We start from the raw sequence: 23,708 nt of genomic DNA on the forward strand, positions 1-23,708 counted from the left end.
GATTTAGCTATTGTGGACAATGCTGCTATGAACATTAGGGTGCATATGGCCCTTCTCTTCACTACGTCTGTTTCTTTGGGGTACACACNACATTGGGGTGCATATGGCCCTTCTCTTTACTACGTCTGTATCTTTGGGGTAAACACCCAGTAGTGCAATGGCTGGGTCATAGGGTAGTTCAATTTTTAACTTTTTAAGGGACCTCCACACTGTTTTCCAGAGTGGCTGTACCAACTTGCATTCCCACCAACAATGTAGGAGGGATCCCCTTTCTCCACATCCTCTCCAACAATTGTTGTTTCTTGCCTTGTCTATCTTTGCCATTCTAACTGGCGTAAGGTGGTATCTCAGTGTGGTTTTGATTTGTGACTTTACATTTATTAACTCATTTAACCCTACAGGAACACCATCAGGTATTAATATTATCCCCATCTTACAGATGAGGAAACTGAAGCCAAAAAGGTAAAGTGACTTGTTCAAGTTCACTCAGCTCTTAAAAAACCAAGCTAGTATTCCACTTCAACTACCATTTCCAACATTCAATTATTTTTCTATTCCTAAAGAGCTTCACTTGAGAAATTAATTTGGCTTCCATCAAATATATGATTATAAATACGTTTATTTTAGTACCTCTTGTGTTACATTACTTCCTCTCACTAAAGAAAAATAACTGACTCTGAATATGCACAGTGCCACCTGAACTATGATTTCTAGTAAATACAAATGTCTAAACGCATTAAAAATTGTGTTGATGCATCCACTATTATCGCAAAAATTCAGTCTGCTCATGAAGCCGAGAGAAAAGATCAGGAACACCCCAGAGTAATTATTAATCATTTAAAAACAATCCATAAATTTACGATGGCCGACATGGGCAGTGAAACGATACATTTTTTGGTTTGGAACTGCCACCTTTTTACATGAGCAAAACACAGTTTTCTAACGATATTTCATCCTAAAAACTTTTTTAATGTCACGTTAAAACTGTCTAAAAGTTGTGGTCCATCTTCTGTCCCACTAAAACTTTTCCTCTACCCTATCCCCGTAATTCTTCCCAGGGGCATCATTTTACTTTGTATCTACTGACTTTACCTGTTCTTCCGCGCTCAGGACTCGGCTCCCTTTCAGCTTTACATATGGGTTCCCACATCCACCACACCCTTACGAGCCCCCCACTCAGGGCTGCTCCTCCTCCTCCCCGGGTTCTCCAACACCAGCTCAGCACCTGTACCGCTACGCCCCCCGACCCTGGCCCAACCCATCCTCGGACACGTGCGAGGCTGTTTGTGTCACTCCATCAGTCCCACCAGGGACGGGGTTCACTTACCGAGAGAGAAGCGCCAACTTTTGCTCCAGCATCATCTCCAGCTTCTGGCCCTGTTTGGAGACCCAATGGTCCACCCCATGCAAGCGGTAGCAAGTCTCCAGCATCAACCTGAAGTCCGCCACAAACTCGGTAATGCCCCCATACTGGCCGCTGGCGAACTTCTCCTCCATCTTCAACAGACACATGCCCTGCCCGAGCTGTTGCGGGAGAGTGCGACCGCCCCGGCCCCCGCTGCGCGGCCCCTCGGCCACCTCATCCTCCCCGGTGGCAACGCCCCCCAAGGGCTGCATGAAGGGGGCGGTGAGGCCCCGGTGCTTCTCCTGCAGGAACTCGCCCAGGATGCGGTAGCCCTGCTGCAGCTCATAGGTCAACTCCTGCTCCTTGCAGCCACCGCCCCCGACGACCATCTCCTCTTCCTCCTCCTCCTGGTCGTCCTCATCCTCCCGCGAGGAGGAACTCCTCCCTTGTGCTGGCCCTGAGGCCGGGACCGCCGCTGCCATCTCGTCGTCGTCCTCTTCCTCGGGCGCCGGTGGCTGCCTCTCCTCCTCCCCGGCCGGCTCCATCTCCCCCGGCGTCTCGGGCACGCTCATTGCCCCGGCAGGATCACGCTGGGCCGTGCGGAGCGGCAGCTCGAGGCACCGGGGGACGCGTGAGCGCGGGCCGCTTCTTCAGGGCTCGGCCGTGCCGCGCAGCACCAGCCGCATCGGGCTGCACTCTCAGCCGCCCGCTTGGCTCGCTACGCGCGGGGGTCTCTAGTTCGCAGCCGGCGGGGCGGGGTCACATGGCGCGCGAGGGAGGGGGGAGAGAAGAGGAGAGCCTAGGTGCCCTCCTCTCCCCTCCCCCCGGCGGCGGCGCGCGCCAGGCCCTCCTTTGCCTCACCCCTCCGCGCCCCGCCCGCCCGCCGGCTTGCTCTTCGCGGGCCAGGCCGAGCCTGGTTGCCGCGGCCTCGGCGCCCCACCCCCTCCGGGCCGGCTGTGGGGGTGCTGGGAGGGGGCGAAGAGGAAGTGGGGATTCTTCTCCTGCCGCCCCAGAGGGGGCCGCAGCAGTGGGCTGCGGCGGCTGGGGCTCCTCCTCTCCCTAACACCCGCTCCCGGCCCTCTCTACCTGCGGGATACCGGGGCAGGAGGAGGCGGCGCGCGGACAGGGCCGGCGACAACTGTCAGTTAGAAGTCCCGCTGGGCCGGGGGCGGGGAGAGGAAGGGGAGGGGCAGGGAGAGAAGGGGGTGGGCACTCAAGCTACCCCTCAGCTCTGGGGCGAGCTGTGGAAAGAGGCAAAGAAAGACACGGTCGCCATCCACTGTGCGCATGCGTAGTAGGACAGCCCCACCCACCCCCTTTGCGTCCCGCCCAGCTTCACAACAGCACAGACCTTGGGTCAGCTGCGGGCCCCGAGGCCTGGTAGGCTGCGCGGCTCAATGATGTCATCAGATTGAAGACGACTGTTAAGGGGGAGCGGAGAGGGAAGCAAAGCGCCTGCGCAGCTGTACTCCCCAGCGCCAGAGAGGCCGACGGGCGTTTGAAAGCGTCTGCTGCAAGAGGTTCTTTCTTGCGCGAGATCCTAATTAGCCCTAAAAACTAAGATTAATTCTGAAGGAGCTTGCTAGATAACCCTCGTTAATGGCAAATGAATGAATAGTGAGAAGGCACAAAATGTAGGTCCTATCCTGTTACAAATTTTATATTCTCTGCACCCACCTTCCCCTTTATGACTGCTGGATTTTTAATATAAAACTAGAATTTTGAAACGTTTAGAAAGGTTCAAGGACTCAACCAACTGAAACATATGTTCACATGCAAAAGAAAAAGATAATGTGTAGAATTCAAATTTCTAAAACTCCGGCCCCCAGTTCTTAAGATCAATTCCTATTTTAAGTAATCTCCTGCGTTAAAATTAACATATTTCCACCTCGGTTCTTGAGATCTGCTAAGAGTAAATAAAGGGAATGGAACCTTATTTAAAATCCTTAGGATTAAAAACAATCTTTAAATAGTTCAAGTCTAAGCTGTAAAGCATTAGTCACGTCGTTAGCCGTAAAATGTCACTACACATTTAAAAATTAGTGTTTACAGAATGTCTGAAAAGAGGACTCGTTCACTTTAATTTAGGTATTGGTTAAAATAAGTGGGGAGAAAGGAGCTAATGGTTCCATAAAGCAGGTATTATTATTTTCCCATGTTCTATAAGATGAACATATCTTTCTACTTAACACAGAATGTTCTAGCTTGGAACCTGCAATTACCGTCCTAGAAATCAAGCATTTTAAAAGTACAAGCCATCTAACCAAATGGTCAGGATATTTATTTAATTCTTGGTTATTGTGAACCTTTAAAGCACTGATAAAAATCAAAACTTCAAAGCTTGGGGGGGGCCGTAAGTTAAATACTAATATTAGGTAAAATAGTTAAATGGGAACACATGAGTATTGACACTCCCAAACACACACCCATTATCCAGTTTTCAAGGTCTTCTCTCATCAGACATTTGTAATTTGTTAGGCATTTACAGCATTCTCTTTCTCCTCAGAGCCCTTAGATGTACCTCAGCTCACAGGAACAAAGCCAGGAACCAATCTGATTTCAGCAACTGGCAAGGAAAAATGTGTCTGACTGGACATCCCTCATTTCCTGGACCCACCCTCCCCCAGCAAGTATCCCCTCTTCATCTTTAGCCACCAACCCTATTTCTTGAATCTCTGATAATATGGATTGCATTTATTGAACCCTGTGCCACCAAACACTTTATATTATCTCCTTTAATTCTCACAATAATCTTAGGTATTATGCCTATTTTACAGATGTAGAAACTGATGCTTAGGTTAAGAAAAGTTTGCCAAAATTCAAATCTAGGTCTGTCATACTTCAAAATTCTCTGTGGTGCCTAATTCTAAGTCATCTGGCAGAATTTCCAGTTCCTCATGCACAAGAGTGTAGGGAATTGCTAGAAATTTGATCAAGGGCTTCTGAAGGGATAATAATTAAGATAAATGAGTTGAAGGAAGATCAGCTATAGGTCATGGAGAGGCCAAGATGACTGTGATCTTAGCTATTACAAAAGTAGAATTAGGTCCTTAAACTTAAAAAAAAAAAAAAACCCCAAAACTAGTATACAAGAAATATGTTGGTTGTAGGTAAATTAGAAAATATAGTTTAGTGAGAAGAAAAATTGCCATTTAATCCCACCACCCAGAGAAAACTTCTATTAATATTTTGTGGTAGGATTTTTCTATTTATTCATGTATGTTTTTATTTATCTTAAATAAAATTGTGACTATACCATACTTAATGTCCTTTCCTTTTTTCCCTTATTAATAATAAATCATTGCAGGTAATGGACAGGAATTCCATATCTAAAATCTCAACTTCATATCTGTCCACAACAGCCTAGATGGCCTGTTCTTCTGAACTGGCAGGGAGTGAATCAGGGAAATTCTAATGTAAAAGGAATTCTAAACCATAAAAAAACACAGTAGAGGTACAAACAACAGCACTAACAGGTACCATTTATTAAGCACTTACTTGGTCTTAAATATTTGCTAAATACTTTACATACACAGTACTCACAATAACCCCAGGAAATCGTGATAGATATATTTGTTCTTAAATTTTGGATCAATGATTTGCTGGTTAGAAAGCTTTTTTCTACCCTACAAAAAGCCTGACATTAAAGATCAACATTCCAATTAATAAAATTAACTCTAGATTTATAGAACTGTTTTCTTAAAATGCACATCTACTGCTAAATGATTGATCTCAAAGCTGTTTTTTTTTCATGTTTAAAGATAATATTAACTCTGCTTCCCTTACATTTTCACAATAGAATACTCTTCAGTGCTATTATAGACTCTATTAAGAACTTCTTCGAAATAGAAATCTACCTAAGCCCCCTTTTGAACCAGGACTTTTCTTGTTGGGCTGCTTTGCAGGGAGGAAATGGCATACATACACAATGCAATATTCTGTTCAAACACATAATATTAATAGACTCCCACAAATATTGATTACTATTTGTCAAACACTGAGTAATAGGGTTACATGCTACCAATATTACATGTACCAGGACAGCCTATTCAGTAACCACAGTTCTTAAGAGTCCTGAATAACTTGAAAAATAGAGACCAAACAGGCTAAAATTTTAAAGTTTTCTTAACTCTCAGCTGGACACTTTGGGGACTAGAATATGAATATGCCTCACCCCGTTCCCAGGAGGACATTATGAAAAAGTTCATATGCTATATAGAGAAAACTCCCCACATCCATGGCAATATCTCAAAAGTCTCTCCCAATTTCAGCATCTTCCCATTGCCATGGAAACCAGCAGTATTACCAGAGAGGAATAAGCTTACCACTATTTTTCATCCACAATTCCAAAGTATTTTGTCCTGGAAGTTACCTTTGTCAGCTCTCAGCATCTTATAATAGGCAGCATGACATCTTGACACAAGTATATTGTTTGCCCAGCATCAATAATTCAGACAAGTAGCAACAATTTATATACTTCACAGCAACTAAGGGAAAAGGTGACAAACATTCTAAGACAATGGAAGCACAATTATCACCAAGTTCTGTCTACGAGATAAAATATGCAATGTGAACACAAGGCTAGAACACTGACTAATCCTGGAAAAACATACAGGGAAAGAATATTAACTGTTTCCCAGGGAAAGAACAGTTCTCTCAATTATAATGGAATACACTCACAATAGTTATTTGGAATTACTTTTATGGTGAAAGATATTCAAGTGACATTAAAGTGCATCAAGCAAAATTTAGCAACCCCTGTAAAGCTTCCTGCTGCACATCATCAAGTTGGGATATGCATTCCAACCATAATTCTTCAGAAGTCTGTACCTGACGCACAACATTAGCTAGGCGTTTGGCACAAGGATCTCCATAGTTAACAGTCTCATTAATTTTTCCTTCTGCAATTATACTGATTATTTGGGGAAGATTGGAATTATTTGGACCAAGTACAACTGGATGGTTACTTTCGATTAAGTCACAGAGAAAACTCAAAGTCTGAATAGCTTCCTCTTTATCCTCATGCAGTGGAAGCCATGATAACCAGTGTGGAAGAACTTCATCTACATTTACACAGTTAGGCTTAAACCTCAAAATCTTCCCAACTGCTGAGATACAGTTCTCTGTAGCAATGACATTTTTTTTTGTTTTGGAATTTGCACACTTAATAACTTTTACCAGCAGTGGAACAGCTTCTGAACATAAAGAACGATAATCATCTCCACCAAACTGTGCCATAACACCCAGGCCATAAGCGGCAGCTTGCCTGACTTCAGGGTTATTGTCTCGCATATTTAGTAGCATTGGCCACCGAAAATATTCTACGTATTTAAAGGAGGTTGGACTGCAGTGCTCTATAATATCATCAAAAATGCACAATCCCCACTGCCTGTCTGGCCATGGCCTACTTGAACAAATCAGATTTACAATTAATGGAAGCAGCTGTTCAAACCACGGTAAAATCTTTTCCTTATAAGTACTAAATAATGAGTGCAAAATATCTGATACTTTGGTCAGAATATAAACATCACATTCATCCTCATCTTGGAGAGACATTTCAACCTGTTGGTCATAGTTTTCTTCCTGTCTTTTAACCTGTCTCAATTCTTGGTTTTTAAAGTGCCCCTCAAGTTTTGCTTTCAATATTTCTCCTAGTTCTTCCAAGTGTTCATCATTAAGGCACCCATCTCCCATTACTTCAATGGACTTTGCAAAAGAATTCATTATTTCTGAGAGTACATCTGTATCAGGTTCAGTCCCAATAGCCTTGATTAAGGGATCACATATGAATTGCCACATCTGTGCAAGATACTCTGGGCCATGAATTCTTGCACATTCCAGGAGAAAAGGCATTGACTCTGCTGCTGCCACTCGAACATTGTCATGGAAATAAAATTTCAATAAAGGAACCATAAGCTTTACAACTTGTTCTGTATATTCCACAAATCCTTCCCTTAACTCCTTAGCATAGTAAACCAACATCTGGCAAGCAGTTGCTTTTGCTTCAAGTCCTGAAGTTTTAATTCCAAAACTTTGCTGGTCTCCAAGATTTACAAATTGCCATCCATCATCATCACTCATATTTTCCACATCTTGTGTGTCTAAGAGCGCAACATCAGGTTTAGCTGAAGCAGTCTTAATAAGAGGCTCAATAACTAGTGGAAGGTATTGTTGAAAATCATTTCCAAGAATTTTACACATTCTAGCCCATGCTGAAACCATGTAAGATGTCTGAGGGTCATCATCTTCCATATTACTTAAGTCTGATTGTGTCTTCAACAACAGCTGCATAACATTTGATGAATCTTGCATAAATTTTTCCTTCCCAACAGCAAGACCGACATGGCTAATGCATTCAATAGTTTTTCCTTTCAGAAGCTTGAGCTCCTTTTGAACAGCAAGTTCAACAATGTGCTTTAGTGATGGCATAAATATATCATAATATGGAAGAAATTTTTCTTCTATTGTATCTGCAACTGAGGCAATGGTTGTCACAAGCTGTTCCAAGGCCAATTTAGTTCCATTTCGAATCAACTCTTGAAGTTTAATCACCAAGATGGAATGTAGATTTCTCACCATACTATCCAAATATAGAACTAGCAATGCTTTGGGGCAGTCTTCAATAAAAATAATAAGTGCTGAAGCTGCATGTGATTGCACACGCTGATTACCTTGATTTTCCATGGTACGCAACAGAGCTGCAATCACTGTTTCATGGAATTTCTTTTGGAAGTTAGGTGCAAAATCTGTAGCCATCTGTCCAAGTGTAGTACAGGCTGCAGCCCTCACTCTTGGGTGAGGATCCTGAAGAAAAAGCAAAACAGAGTTAACTGTTTCATCTAGAATTGATTCCATTTGCTGATGGCATCCTTCTCCAATGGCAGATAAGGCCATTAATCCAGCATGTCGATATTTCCAGTCAGGGCTCTGAAGCATCTGCATGATGTGCTCCTTAGTCATTGGTAAAACAAGTTTTCCACCGAGCCCACAAGCCAGCCTGTCTAGTGCACTCTCAGCAGCAACTGCATTGCTGTCAAAATCATCTTCTTCCATTTCATCAGCATTTACCCAGTCCTCATCATCTTGTAGATCAACCATCATTGCTAATATATGAGGAACTGCCTGTGCAATTATATTTGTATGTTTTTTCAACATTGGGGTTGCAGTTTCAGACAAGGTCACTATTATTTCAAGGGCCAGCTGGCGCTGCAGATTACTAAGTCTAGAGTCTCCACATAACTTCAGACTCAACTGCAGAGTATCTTCTAAATAAGGACCCAGGTATTTAGGTACAGTATCTGCAATCTCAACAAGGGATTCTAGCACTGAATCATCATCCTGGTAACATGAGTCATTCACAGCCTGTAAGATTCCAGGAAGCAAGTCTGCAAAGTCTTTGAAAAGAGCAATATTATTCTCATTAGCAAGTACAAATGCAGCTGCAGCTCTAGCAGACAATGTCCTGATTGCTGGATGCTCTTGATCTTGAATGCACTGGTCCAACAACCGTTTGATGATATCCAAATCATGCCGCTCTTGGTTCCCAAAAATCCCAGGAAAGTGCCAGAAAACATGAAGTGCGACTTCCCATAAAACTACATTTTTAGAGTAGATTGAATCAATAAGGAACTTCAAACCTTCGGGCCAGTGGTTAGTGCCATCCTCATCTATCAGATTCCTGGCCAGCACTGCAAAAATATCACAAAGTTTTTTCCTCATGCTAGCATGTGTTTCTAACTTAACAGCCAGTATCAGTTCAATCTTGACGTCCCTCTGAACATCAGAAGGCAGATTTGGATAGACTTCCTCAAACCCAGAGGACAAAAGCCGTCGTAGCAGTGCGGCAGCCATTTGTCTCACCTCATAACCTGCTCTTCTATTCCTGACAGCATCTAAGAGGAATGTAGTCTTACACAGACCTGGGATATTTTCATAGATTTCCTCTGCCTGTCTCCGCACCATACAGCTTGGATTGATCAGGTTCTTCAGAAGCTGGTAAAACTCTTGCTTTCCCGACACGGCGGCCGGTACCCCTGCAGACCCGGCCGCCGCCATCGCGCTATGTCAAAGAAATCGCGACCGGGAAGGAGGGAGGGGGTCTGCTGCCAGACGCAGTGACGTAAGCGAAGCGCCAGCGGGGATGGGCGGGACAGCTTATCCTCCGCCCGCGCGGTGATTTGGCTGCCTGCGCCTTGGGAGGTGGGCAGCTGGGTGTCTGGGGGTAGGTAGGTTAGGGTGGGAGTGAGGGCTATCCTTCATTTGTTTTCCAATCAGAAAAAAAAAAAAAAAAAACACCTGCCGAGAAAGAAAAAGAAAGAAAGAAAATTATGATATTGAATGTATTAGAATGGGAGTATTGGTGATTTCCCCCCTTTATTTCTAAACTATTGTTACCCTGATAATTTCAATCACGTCTTGCAAACCCGCCAGGTGAAAGAAGCCAGCCACAAAAGGCCACATATTGCATGATTCCGTTTATAGTAAAGGTCTTTTTTTTTTCCTAGCAATTTCATTTTATTTTTTTTCAAGTTTTTATTATTTAAATTCTAGTTAGTTAACAGTGTAATATTAGTTTCAGGAGTAGAATTTAGTGATTCATCATTTAGATACAACACTCAGTTCTCATCAGAACAAGTGCCCCTCTTAATACCCCTCACGCATCTAGCCCATTCCCTGTCCACCTCCCTCCATCAACCCTCCTTTTGTTCTGTATGCTAAAGTCTTTTAGTGGTTTACCTCTCTCTCTTTTTGCCCCCCCCCGTGTTCATCTGTTTTGTCTCTTAAATTCCACAAATAAGCGAAATCGTATGGTATTTGTCTTTCTCTGACTGATTTAAGATTGCTTAGCATTTATACCGTCTAGCTCCATCCACATCATTACAAATGGCAGGATTTATAGTAGGGGTCTTGAAAAGACAAATCTATACAGAAAGTAGATTAGCGGTTGCCAGAGGCAGTGAGAAGGAGAGAATGTAAAATGACTCCTGTCAGATAGTGGGTTTCTTTTGGGGTGATGAAATGTCCTAAAATTAATTGTGGTGATGGTTTCACAACTCTGTGATTATACTACAAACCACTGTGCTGTCATTGTACAATTGAGATTGGTGAATTGTATGGTATGTGAATAATAATACCTCAATAAATCTCTTTATCAAATAAGTGCAATAAAAGGTAAAGATACTGATTGTCATCCCACTACCACATCAAATGCAGTAAGAACAGTAGTGCTCAAACTCTGCTGTGTCAGAATCACCTCATCTGTGGACTATAAAGAAGAACGAGAAAGACAACTGAGTAAAGTATAGTGGAAAGTGACCTGGGCTAGTAATCAGAAGACTTGAATCCTAGTCTTATTTGTAATTAATTTTGTATCCTTGATCATGTCACTCAAGATTTTCTTTGCATGTTGCCTAAACTGTAAAATGCTTTTACAGTTTTCCTTTTAGTAGGAAGATGCTGAGATTTTTCCAAGAAACAAATGTCCCTGAAGCTAAATATTATTTCTTTAAATTCAAGCAGGTGTGTCAATCAAAAACAATGATCATTCCTCTAACAATGATTAAATCTTACTTTTGTGTTAGCACTTTGCCACTCTGTCATTTTGAACCTTAATCAGGTTTGCAAAGTTGGTGGGCTGGGTATAATACTAATTTTAGGTAAGTGGAAATGCAGGGAGGTTAAGGGATCTGCCTCAGATGTCACAGCTGAGTCTCGAATCCACTTCTTCTGAAAGCAACACCAGCAATCTTTCACCATACCACTTCCCCATAATTACTCTTGGTTTTGCAACATGATCAGAGGTCTTCTGATCTGTCTTAAACTCCTCCAAGTGGGCTTAAATTTGAATTTCGTAAAATGTTATTGCGTATACCCTTTACAAAGACAGAAAATCCAGCTTTAGGATTAACGTGATGATAGACAAAACAGTCTCATAAATTACATTTTAATATGCAATACTATACTCTTTCAGGAAGAAGCACTACTCTCTAAATAGTTTCTCATACTGTGGACTTAAAACCAACTCCATCAGAATCACTTGAGATACTTATTTTTAAATATAGGTATTAGGGCCCAAAGGTCTAAACTACTGACTTAGGATTTCTGGGAAATGCAACCCGAGAACATTCAATTTTAACAAACACACTGGTTTTTCAAATAAATACAAAAATTTGAGAAACATTGATTAGATCAGTTCTGGTTCTGATTCCAAGATCTTGACTACAGTTTTGCATATTGCTCCAGATCACTCGTTTTCCTACTGTTTCTTAAATAAGTTTAACTGCAGGGCATTGCATTTGCTATCTCAGAAAATGTTAATAATTATATGAGGGTTGGGGGAAGGAGAAGAGGCTTCTCTTAACACTGTATCTATCTGTATATTAAAGACTTATTAAAAACTACAATAAGATGCCACCACAGACCTACAACGTTTTAAATTTAAAAGTTTGACAATAGCAATGGTTGGTGAGGATGTGGAGCAACAGGGAGCTCAATTATATTTTTGGCAGTAGTATAAGTAAATTGGTACAACCACTTGGAAAAAATGTTCAGGAGATGCAGGGTTAAGATTATGCAATTATTCATTCATTCTCTCAGCAAACATTCATTGAAGGTATACTCAAGCATGGTGTTGGGTGCTGAGGATAAAGATTAAATACGTGAGGGTGCTCATGGGAGACAATAAATGTCACATAGTATAGTTACCACTGTGGTGATGGTAAGTCTGCCATGGAACCACATGGGGTTGTGAAGGCAGCTAATCTATTCTGGCTGTGAGGGAGATTAAGTAAGGCTTCCCAGAGGAGGTGATATCAGGGTTGAGGTTTTTTATAAAGATTTTTATTTATTTATTTGACAGATAGCACCAGCGAGGGGAGTGACAGGCAGAGGGAGAGTAAGAAGCAGGCTCCCTGATGAGCAGAGAGCCCAATGTGGGACTCAATCCCAGGATCATGATCCAAGCCAAAGGCAGACACTTAACCAACTGAGCCACCCACGTGCCCCAGGGCTGAGTTTTGAAGGATGAATCTTCATTAACTATTTGAAAAAGGGAGAAGAAGCTTGTTCTAAATAGAGGGAAGAGCTTTATTCAAGGGTAGAGAGACATTAGAGCCTAGTGTGGTAAGTGTTCTGCCAGTATTTCAGAATTGCTGGAGCACTGGGGACAGGACTTGAGGGGGTCTGAGATGCCACAGGAGTCAGGAAGGAGGAAGACAGAAAGTTAAATAAAGGCCATATCATGGTCTTACATTCCATGTTAAGAATTGAGGATCTTTTTTTCTAAAGGCGATGAGCTGTTTAAGGATTTTAATCAAGGGGGGCGCCTGGGTGGCACAGCGGTTAAGCGTCTGCCTTCAGCTCAGGGCGTGATCCCGGCGTTATGGGATCGAGCCCCATGTCAGGCTCCTCAGCTATGAGCCTGCTTCTTCCTCTCCCACTCCCCCTGCTTGTGTTCCCTCTCTCGCTGGCTGTCTCTATCTCTGTCTAATAAATAAATAAAAAATCTTTAAAAAAAAAAAAAGGAAAAGAAAAGAAAAAAGGATTTTAATCAAGGACTGTGATATAATCAATTTACAAAAACATTACTTTGATAATAGTGTGAAGATTGGAGGCAAATAGGAGGCCAATAACATAGTTCAGTTAAGCTGAAAGTCTAAACTATAACAAAAATGGAGGGAGATAAAAAAAAAAAGGGCAAAGATTTGAGAGGTTTTAAGAAAAAGTGTCAGTGGCGCTCAGAGGAGAAGGAGAAGCTTAGAAGATTTTCCCAAGTGTCAGTCCTGACATCTGGCTGGAATACTGCAATTTATCTATTTATTTACCTGTATGTGGAGAAATAGAAGTGTTAATGTGGAGCAAAAGTCGGCTAACTGTTTCTAGAGGAAAAGGAGTCTTCCCTAAAGAGTCCCAGAATCTATATTTAGTTCTCTAGTTCCTCCCACATGCTAGAGTGACAGTCATCATTCAACAGGAGTCAAACTGAATCCATTTTAGGAAAATTATTTATGATCTTTTATTTTAGAAAAATATACACTGACTTAAAATCTTAAAGTACTTCCTCTCTATATTGTATAATTCTCTTCTATTTACTTTTTGCAGTTATTTCCTCCCCCCACCCCTGCCCCAGAAACACACCTAATAGCCAAAATTTCAAGACTGGACTTGTAGATTTGGTTAGAGTTGAAAAACTTTATTAAATTTTATGATTAAAATTGGCTTTTAAAATTGCTTTCACGGTTGAGAGGCCATTTAATGTTGTTTCCATAAGGTAGTTCAAAACCAGACAATTCAAGTGTTTATTAGCAGCTTACTAAGTGGGAAAAGTGAAAAATAAGTTGCAAATTTCTTTCAAGATAGGAGAGATTTAGAGTCAAATGAGGGGGACAGAATTAAATTGGACATATTTGACATTTTTACAAGAATAATCCAGAATAAAAATACAAGAAACAAAAAAATACCAGGAAGTCTCCCACTGGCCTAAGATGGGACAATCCGAATGTCAAAAAGAATAATGCCTATAATGGATTTAAAAACATTAAGTATATAAACAAAAGTGATGAGTTTCTAATCTAACAAAAGCCACTAACTCATTGATCATTTTTGGAGGTTGATAGGTCACCAACCAGGAAATTGATAAAGGTAAATAATCAAGATTTTTCCTGTCTTTCCTGTACAAACTATATTTTAGGATAACCAAGTAGTTTATGAGAGTACATTCTTCTTTACAGAGTTCCAGCTAATGAGTGCGCAAAGAATGCTAAAATCAGAGAATTTCTGTGTTGTAACCCCAAATGAAATCATGAATCTAGGTAGTAATAGGCAATGGATGTTAAAACCATTAAACGAAACATTGATTGGGAATTTAATAATAGAGGGATTAAGCTGAAACCACCTGAAATTACTGATTAATCTGAATATTATTAAACGTGGAATAAACCAGAATTGTCATTTACCTGTTGTCTCTCAGCTCCACATTCATACTTCCTATAATTTGTTCTTTGATCCTGAGGTTAGGCTCTGAAAAAAAAATTCTCTTTCCATAGTTGAGCCCCTGATGATTTCACCAGGAGGAGCCATTAGAGATTTGGAGGATTAAAAAAAGGACAGAAAAAGGGATCAATCCTTCCTGTTTTTCCTTTTCTTGTCTGGATTGTCCCAGAGTGGCCCTTCCTCCTCCTCGTGGCAGCCATTTCCTCCCTCGTGCAGCACTCAAAAAATCTAAGCTCTCTCATTTCTGCAGAGATACTACCAGTAGTATGGGGCACCCCTTCCTCAGAGGTTTCATCCATAGTTCTGGGAGGTTTAAGCTCCTCTGAGCTTAAAGCTACCAGTTCCATTTTGTTCCTTCAGCGTTAGGGATGTTAACAATTCCTTCAGCTATCATCTTTTGATCACCTCGGTGCTGTTTATTTACTCTTTCAAATCTCCCACACCTGCGTAACCAATCCCTTAAATAAAATTTCCTCTTGAATTACTTAGTGTGATTTGTTTTCCCAACTGGACCTTGATTTATATACCAGGCATTAAGTGATGCAATAGGAAGTATACTGCACCACCTATGGAGCATTATTTTAAATCAGGTTATTGAAATACAGTTTATATGCAATAAAATTCACCAATTATAATTGTATTATTAGATTACAGTCCAGAAACCATGAACACAATTATATATAGAACATTTTTGATACCCCAAAAAGTTTCCTTGGGTGCCTCAATAAAACACCTCTTTTCCCCACTCCTGGCTCCAAGTCACTACTGATCTGATTTCTGTTGCTATGGCTTTGTCTCTTCCAGAATTTCGGATAAATGGAATGATTTAGCCTGTGGCTTTCTGTGTCTGGCTGCTTGCTTTCTTTAATCACAATGCTTCTGACATTCATCCATTCTGTTACATGTTTGTTCCTTTTTATTCCATCATATGAATCTAACACAATTTGTGCATTCATCAACTGAGAGACATTTGGGTTTTTCCTACTTTTAGGCTTTTATGAATATAGCTCCTCTGAACATATGAGAGCAAGGATTTTTTTGTGAAAATACATTTTCATTTCCCTTGACAAATACTAAGACTGGAATGGTTTGGTTTAATGGTAAATGTAGGTTTTAAAAAAACTGTCAACTGCTCTTCAAGTAGTTGTACTATTTTGCATTCAAATAGCAACGTATGAAAGTGCCAGTTGCTTACATCATTGGCAGCACTTGGGATTGTCAGTCTTTTATTTCTTTTTTATTTTTTTATTATTATTTTCAAATAGCCAACATAGAGTACATCATTAGTTTTTGATGTAGTGTTCAGCAATTCATTAGTTGTGTGTAACACGCAGTGCTCATCACCACACGTGCCCATCACGTGGTTACCCCATCTCCCTATGCCTCTCCCTCTGTAACTCTCAGTTTGTTTCTCTGAGACCTAAGTCTCTCATGGTTTGTGTCCCTCTCTGATTTCTTCCCATTCAGTTTTCCCTCCCTTCCCCTGTGGTCCTCCATGCTATTCCTTCTGTTCCACATATGAGTGAAACCATTTGAGAATTGTCTTTCTCTGCTTGAATTATTTCACTTAGCATAATCCCCTCCAGTTCCATCCATGTAGATACAAATAGTGGAGGAATGGGAAACCTCTTACACTGTTGATGGGGAATGGATAATGAAGATGTAGTTCATATATACGGAATATTACTCAGCCATCAGAAGGGATTGTCAGTCTTTTAAATTTTAGTTATTCCAGTGAATATGCAATGGAATCTGACTGTGATTTTAGCTTGCATTTCTTAAGACCAAACAGTGTTGAACATCTACTCATGGGCTGATTTGCCAGCTGTGTATCTTCTTTGGTAAGGTGTTTATTCAAATTTTTGCCCATTTTTATTTTTATTGTTAAGTAATCTCTATGCCCAACATGGTGCTTGAACTCATGACCCTGAGATCAAGAGTCATATGCTCTACTGACTGAGCCAGCCAGGTGTGCCTCTTTTGCCCATTTTTTTAGTTAACTTCAATTAGCCAAAATATAGTATATCATTAGTTTTTGATGGAGTGTTCAATGACTCATTAGTTGCTTATAACACCGAGTGCTCATCAGATCACTTAATGCCCATCCCCTAGTTCCCCCATCCCCTCACCACTTCCCTTCTGCAACCCTCAGTTTGTTTCCTGGAGTCTGGAGTCTCTCATGGTTTGTCTCTCTCTCTCTCTGATTCTTCCCATTCAGTTTTCGCTCCCTTCCCATACGGCCCTCTGTGCTATTCGTTATATTCCACATATTAGTAAAACCTTATAATAATTGTCTTTCTATGGTTAACTTATTTCACTTAGCATAATCTCCTCCAGTTCCATCCATGTTGATGCAAATGATGGGTATTCATCCTTTCTGATGGCTGAGTAATATTCCATTGTATATATGGACCACATCTTCTTTATCCATTCAACCACTGAAGGACATCTCAGTTTCTTCCACAGTTTGACTATTATGGACATTGCTGCTATGAACATTGGGGTGCAGGTGCCCCTTCTTTACACTACATTTGTATCTTTGGGGTAAATACCCAGTAGTGCAATTGCTGGGTCATAGGGTAGCTCTATTTTTAACTTTTTGAGGGACCTCCATACTGTTTTCCAGAATGGCTATACCAGGTTGCAATCCCTCCAACAGTGTAAGAGGGTTCCCCTTTCTCTGCATCTTCGCAAAAATTTTGTTGTTCCCTGTCTTGTTATTTTTGGCCATTCTAACTGGTATAAAGTGTTATCTCATTGTGGTTTTGATTTGTATTACCCTCATGGCAAGTGATGTTGAGCATTTTTTGATGTGTCTATTGCCCATTTGTATGTCTTCTTTGGAGAAGTGTCTGTTCATGTTTTCTGCCCATTTTGTGACTAGATTATTTGTTTTTTGGGTATTGAGTTTGAAAAGTTCTTTATAGATCTTGGATACCAGCCCTTTATCTGGAATGCCATTTACAAATATCTTTTCCTTTTAGTTTTGTTGACTATTTCCTTTGTTGTGCAGAAGCTTTTTATCTTGATGAAGTCCCAATAGTTCATTTTTGGTTAAGCTTCCCATGCCTCTAGAGACTAGTCTAGGAAGAAGTTTCTGTGACCGTGGTGGAGGAGGTTGCTGCCTGTGTTGTCTGGGATTTTGGTGGATTCCTGTCTCACATTGAGGTCTTTCACCCATTTTGAGTTTATTTTTGAATATGGTATAAGAGAATGACCCAGTTTCATTCTTCTGCATGTGGCTGTCCAATTTTCTCAACACCATTTCTTTCTTTTTCTTTCTTTTTTGTGACTTCTTTTTTTTTTCTTATCATGTTTTGTTGGTCACCATACAGTACATCATTAGTTTTTGATGTAGTGTTCAATGATTCATTATTTGTGTATAGCATTCAGTGCTCATTACAACACACATCCTCCTTAAAACCCATCACAGGGCTACCCATCCACCCCCCACCTCTGAAACCCTCAGATTCTTTTCTGGAGTCCAGAGTCTCTCATGGTTTGTCTCCCCCTCTGATTTCCCCATCCTTCAGTTTTCCCTCCCTTCCCTTGTGGTTCCCCTTGCTATTCCTTCTGTTCCATATACGAGTGAAACCATATGAGAACTGTCTTTCTCTGCTTGACTTATTTCACTTAGCATAATCCCCTCCAGTTCCAACCATGTCAATGCAAATGGATATTCATCCTTTCTGATGGCTAAGTAATATTCCATTGTATATATGGACCACATCTTTATCTACTCATCTGTTGAAGAGCATCTTGGTTCCTTCCACAGTTCAGCTATTGTGGACATTGCTGCTATGAACATTGGGGTGCATATGGCCCTTCTCTTCACTACATCTGTATCTTTGGGGTAAACACCCAAGTAGTGCAATGGCTGGGTCATAGGGTAGCTCAATTTTTAACTTTTTGAGGGACCTCCACACTGTTTTCCAAAGTGGCTGTACCAGCTTGCATTCCCACCAACAGTGTAAGAAAGTTCCCCTTTCTCCACATCCTCTCCACATTTGTTGTTTCCTGCTTTGTTAATTTTTGCCATTTTAACTGGTGCAAGGTGCTATCTCAATGTGGTTTTGATTTGAATTTCCCTGTTGGCTGATGATGTTGAACATTTTTTCACGTGTCTGTTAGTCATTTGTATGTCTTCTTTGGAGAAGTGTCTGTTCATGTCTTCTGCCCATTTCTTGACTGGATTATTCGTTTTTTGGGTATTGAGTTTGAGAAGTTCTTTATAGATATTAGATACCAACCCTTTATCTGTAATGCCATTTGCAAATATCTTCTCCCATTCTGTGGGCTGCCTCTTCACTTTATTGACTGTTCCTTTGCTGTGCAGAAGCTTTTTATCTTGATGAAGTCCCAATAGTTCATTTTTGCTTTTGTTTCCCTTGACTTCGGAGCTGTGTCATGAAAGAAGTTGCTGTGGCCAATGTCAAAGACGTTACTGTCACTACATCAATGTCAAAGAGGAGAACCGTATGTTCTCCTCTAGGATTCTGGTGGATTCCTGTCTCACATTGAGGTATCTCATCCATTTTGAGTTTATCATTGCGTATAGGTTAAGAGAATGATTGAGTTTCATTCTTCTGTATATAGCTGTCCAATTTTCCCAGCACCGTTTATTGAAGACACTGTCTTTTTCCATTGGATGTTCTTTCCTACTTTGTCAAAGATTCGTTGACCATAGAGTTGAGGATCCATTTCTGGGCTCTCTATTCTGTTCCACTGATCTATGTCTTTGTTTTTGTGCCAATACTATGCTGTCTTGATGATCACAGCTTGTAATATAGCTTGATGTCAGGCATTGTAATGCCCCAGGTCTGCTTTTCTTTTTCAGCATTCACCTGGTGATTTGGGGTCTTTTCTGGTTCCATACAAATTTTAGGATTGTTTGTTCCAACTCTGTGAAAAATGTCAATGATTTTTTGTAGGGATTGTATTGAATGTGTAGATTGCTCTAGGTAGCATAGACATTTTGACAATGTTTATTCCTCCAATCCATGAGCATGAATTGTTTTTTCATCTCTTTGTGACTGCCTCAATTTCTTTCATAAGTGTTCTGTAGTTTCTAGAGTATAGATCTTTACTTCTTTGGTTAGGTTTATTCCTAAGTATATTATGTTTTTTGGTGCAATTGTAAATCGTATCAATTCCTTTATTTCTCTTTTTCAGTCACATTGTCAGTATACAGAAATTGAACTGATTTCTGTGCATTGTTGTTTTATCCTGCCATGTTGCTGAATTGCTGTATGAGTTCTAGTAATTTTGGGGTGTAGTTTTTTGGGTTTTCCACATAAAGAATCATGTCATCTGCAAATAGAGAGCGTTTGCCGTCTTCTTTGCCAGTTTGGATACCTTTATTTCATTTTTTTTTTTTTGGTCCAGCTCCTAAGGCTAGGACTTCTAGTACAGTGTCGAACAGTAATGGTGAGAGTGCATCCCTGTCGTGTTCTTCACAGAGAGTTTTTCCCCGTTGAGAATGATATTCACTGTGGGTGTTTTGTAGATGGCTTTTATGATATTGAGGTATGTTCCCTCTATCCGTATATATTGAAGAGTTTTAATCAAGAAAGGATGTGTTTTGTTGAATGCTTTTTCTGCATGAATTGAGAGGGTCATATGGTTGCTGTCTTTTCTTTAATTAATGTGCTCTGTCATATTGATTTGCAAATGTTGAATCACCCTTGTAGCCCAGGAATAAATCCAACCTGATGGTCGTGAATAATCCTTTTAATGTACTCGTTGGATCTCCTTGGCTAGAATCTTGGTGAGTATTTTGGCATCCATGTTCATCAAGGATATTGCTCTGTAATTCTCCTTTTTGGTGGGGTCATTGTCTGGTTTTGGGACCAGGGTAATGCTGGCTTCATAGATCAAGTTTGGAAGTTTTCCTTCTGTTTCTATTTTTTGAATCAGCTTCAGTACAATAGTTATTATTTTTTTTAAATGTTTGGTAGACTTCCCCTGGGAAGACATCTGGCCCTGGACTCTTGTTTGTTGGGAAGTTTTGATTACTGCTTCAATTTCCGAACTGGTTATTTGTCTGCTCAGATTGTCTATTTCTTCCTGTTTCAGTCTTGGTAGTTTATAAGTTTCTGGGAATGTGTCCATTTCTTCCAGATTGCCTAATTTTTTGGCATATAGTTGCTCATGATATGTTCTGACAACTGCCTGTATTTTCTTGATATTGACTGTGATCTCTCCCCTTTCATTCACGATTTTATTAATTTGGGTCCTTTTTCTTTTCTTGGGATATGTCTGGCTAGATGTTTATTGATTTTATTACATCATTCAAAGAACCAGCTTCTAGTTTTATTGATCTGTTCCACTCTTCTTCCAGATTCTATTTCATTGATTTCTGCTCTAATCTTCACTATTTCTCCTCTCCTACTTGTTTTAGGTCTTATTTGCTGCTCTTTCTCCAGATCCATCAGGTGTAAGGTTAGCTTGAGCATTGGGGATTTTTCTAATTTTTTGAGAGAGGCTTGGATGGCTATGTATTTCCCTTTTAGGACCGCCTTTGTTGCCTCCCAAAGGTTTTCGACTGATGTGTTTTCATTCTCATTAGTTTCCATGAATTGTTTAAGGCCTTCTTTAATTTCCTGGTTGACCCAATCATTCCTTAGCAAGATCCTCTTTAACTTCCATTTACTTGAGTTCCTTTCAATTTCTACTTGTGGTTGAGGTGCAGTTTCACAACATTGTGGTCTGAAAATATGCAGGGAATAATCTCAATTTTTTAATTAATTTATTTTTTATGTAAAGTTTGATGATTCATTAGTTGTGTATGACACCCAGTGAACCATGCAATACGTGCCCTCCTTACTACCCATCACCAGTCTATCCCATTCCCCCACCCCCTCCCCTCTGAAGTCTTCAGTTTGTTTCTCAGAGTCCATAGTATCTCATGATTCATTCCCCCTTCTGATTACACCCCGTTTCTTTATCCCTTTCTTCCCCTACTGATCTTCCTAGTTCTTATGTTCTATAGATGAGAGAAACCATATGATAATTGTCTTTCACTGCTTGACTTATTTCACTTAGCATTATCTCCTCCAATGCTGTCCATGTTGCAGCAAATGTTGAGAAATCGTTGTTTTTGATAGCTAAGTAATGTTCCATTGTATATATGGACCACAACTTCTTAATCCACTCATCTGTTGAAGGGCATCTCGGTTCCTTCCACGATTTAGCTATTGTGGACAATGCTGCTATGAACATTGGGGTGCATATGGCCTTTCTCTGCACTACATTTGTATCTTTGGGGTAAACACCCAGTAGTGCAATTGCTGGGTCATAGGGTAGCTCTATTGTTAACAATTTGAGGGACCTCAACACTGTATTCCAGAGTGGCTGTACCAACTTGCATTCCCACCAACATTGTAGGAGGGATCCCCTTGCTCCATATCCTCTCCAGCAATTGTTGTTTCTTGCCTTGTCAATTTTTGCCATTCTAACTGGTGTACAGTGGTATCATAGTGTGGTTTTGATTTGAATTTCCCTGATGGCTAATGATTTTGAACATTTCTTCATGTGTCTCTTAGCCATTTGTATGTCATCATTGGAAAAGTGTCTGTTCATATCTTCTGCCCATTTTATGATTTATTTGTTTCCTGTGTATTGAGTTTGAGAAGTTCTTTGCAGATCTTGGATACCAGTCTTTTATCTGTACTGTCATTTGCAAATATATTCTCCCATTCCGTGGGCTGACTCTTAGTTTTTTGACTCTTTCCTTGGCTGTGCAGAAGCTTTCATCTGGATGAACTCCCACAAGTTCATTTTATCTTGTGTTTCTCTTGCCTTTGAAGATGTGTCATGAAAAGGTTTCTTTGGCCAATGTCGTAGAGGTTGCTGCCTATGTTCTCCTCTAGGATTTTGATGGATTCCTGTCTCACATTGATGTTTTTCATTCATTTGGAGTTTATCTTTGTGTATGGTATGAGAGAGTGGTCAACTTTCATTCTTTTGCATGTAGCTGTCCAATTTTCCCAGCACCATTTATTTTGAAGAGACTGTCTGTTTTCCACTGGATGTTTTTTCCTGCTTTGTCAAAGATTAGTTGCCCAAAGAGCTGATGGTCCATTTCTGGAGTCTCTATTCTGTTCCATTGGTCTATGTGTCTGTTTTTGTGCCAGTACCATGCTGTCTTTGTGATTACAGCTTTGTAGTAGCTTGAAATCTGGCATTGTGATGCCCCCAGCTTTGTTTTTCCTTTTCAATACTTCCTTGGTGATATAGGGCCTTTTCTGGTTCCACACAAATTTAAGGTCTGTTTGTTCCAGTTCTTTGAAAAATGTCATTGGTATTTTGATCGGGATAGCATTGAAAGTGTAGATTGCTCTGGGTAGCATGGACATTTTAACTATGTTAATTCTTCCAATCCATGAGCATGGAATATTTTTCCATCTTTTTATGTCTTCCTCAATATCTTTCAAGAGTGATCTATAGTTTCTAGAATATAGGTCCTTTACGTCTCTGGTTAAGTTAATTCCAAGGTAACGTATGGTTTTTGGTGCTATTGTAAATGGGATGGATTCCCTAATTTCTCTTTCTTCAGTCTCATTATTCGTGTATAGAAATGCAACTGATTTCTGAGCATTGATTTTGTATCCCGCCACATTACTGAATTGCTCTATAACTTCTAAAAGTTTGGGAGTGGATTCTTTTGGGTTTTCTACATAAAGTATCATGTCATCTGCGAAGAGAGACAGTTTGACTTCTTCTTTGTTGATTTGGATACCTTTTATCCCTTTTTGTTGTCTGATTGCTGTCGCAAGGACTTCTAGTACTATGTTGAATAATAATGGTGACAGTGGGCATCCTTGTCGTGTTCCTGATCTTAAGGGAAAAGCTTCCAGCTTTTCCCCATTGAAAATGATATTTGCTGTAGGCTTTTCATAGATGGTTTTTTTTGAGATTGAGGAATGTACCCTCTATTCCTACACTCTAAAGGGTTTTAATCAGGAAAGGATGCTGTATTTTGTCAAATGCTTTTTCTGCATCTATTGAGAGGATCATATGATTCGTGAGTCTTTTCTTGTTGATATGATGTATCATGCTAATCGATTTGCAAATGTTCAACCATGCTTGCATCACAGGGATGAATCCCACTTGGTCGTGATGGATAATCCTTTTAATGTACTGTTAGAGTCTATTAGCCAGGATCTTGTGAGAATTTTGGTGTCCATATTCATTAGGGAAATCCGTCTGTAATTCTCCTTTTTGATGGGGTCTTTGCCTGGTTTTGGGATCAAGGTAATATTGGCCTCATAGAATGAGTTTGGTAGCGCTCCTACTGTTTCTATTTTTTGAAATAGCTTTAGGAGAATAGGTATTATTTCTTCTTTGAATGTTTGGTAGAATTCCCCAGGAA

At 40.4% G+C, this 23,708-nt stretch overlaps 2 protein-coding genes across 5 annotated transcripts in view; both read right to left on the reverse strand.

Moving 5' to 3' along the window:
• Positions 1-2,625, reverse strand: part of KIAA2026 (KIAA2026 ortholog) — a 142,454-nt gene extending 139,829 nt beyond the window's left edge. For all 3 annotated transcript variants that reach the window (XM_034663832.1, XM_034663831.1, XM_034663830.1), the window contains exon 1: positions 1,328-2,625. In XM_034663832.1, coding sequence (XP_034519723.1) covers positions 1,328-1,917 — 590 coding nt within the window. In that variant the 5' untranslated portion in view covers positions 1,918-2,625. The remainder of the gene's footprint in view (positions 1-1,327) is intronic.
• Positions 2,626-4,800: 2,175 nt separating this feature from the next.
• Positions 4,801-9,417, reverse strand: RANBP6 (RAN binding protein 6). Of its 2 annotated transcripts, XM_011217596.3 has the most exons (2): positions 9,265-9,417; positions 7,935-8,149 (listed from the first exon to the last, which is right to left on the reverse strand). In XM_011217596.3, the coding sequence occupies exons 1-2, from the start codon at positions 9,398-9,400 to the stop codon at positions 8,079-8,081; spliced, it is 207 nt and encodes a 68-aa protein (XP_011215898.1). In that variant the 5' UTR covers positions 9,401-9,417; the 3' UTR covers positions 7,935-8,078. The 2 variants fall into 2 exon arrangements, with proteins under 2 accessions (XP_002930784.1, XP_011215898.1); XM_002930738.4 differs by having other exon boundaries at positions 4,801-9,417.
• Positions 9,418-23,708: the final 14,291 nt, after the last annotated feature.

Source organism: Ailuropoda melanoleuca, chromosome 7, assembly GCF_002007445.2.
Source record: "Ailuropoda melanoleuca isolate Jingjing chromosome 7, ASM200744v2, whole genome shotgun sequence".
Taxonomy (NCBI): Eukaryota; Metazoa; Chordata; class Mammalia; order Carnivora; family Ursidae; genus Ailuropoda; species Ailuropoda melanoleuca.

Coding starts and splice junctions, on each gene's coding strand:
- RANBP6 (XM_002930738.4), bottom strand. CDS start 9,400: ATGGCGGCGGCCGGGTCTGCAGGGGTACCGGCCGCCGTGTCGGGAAAG.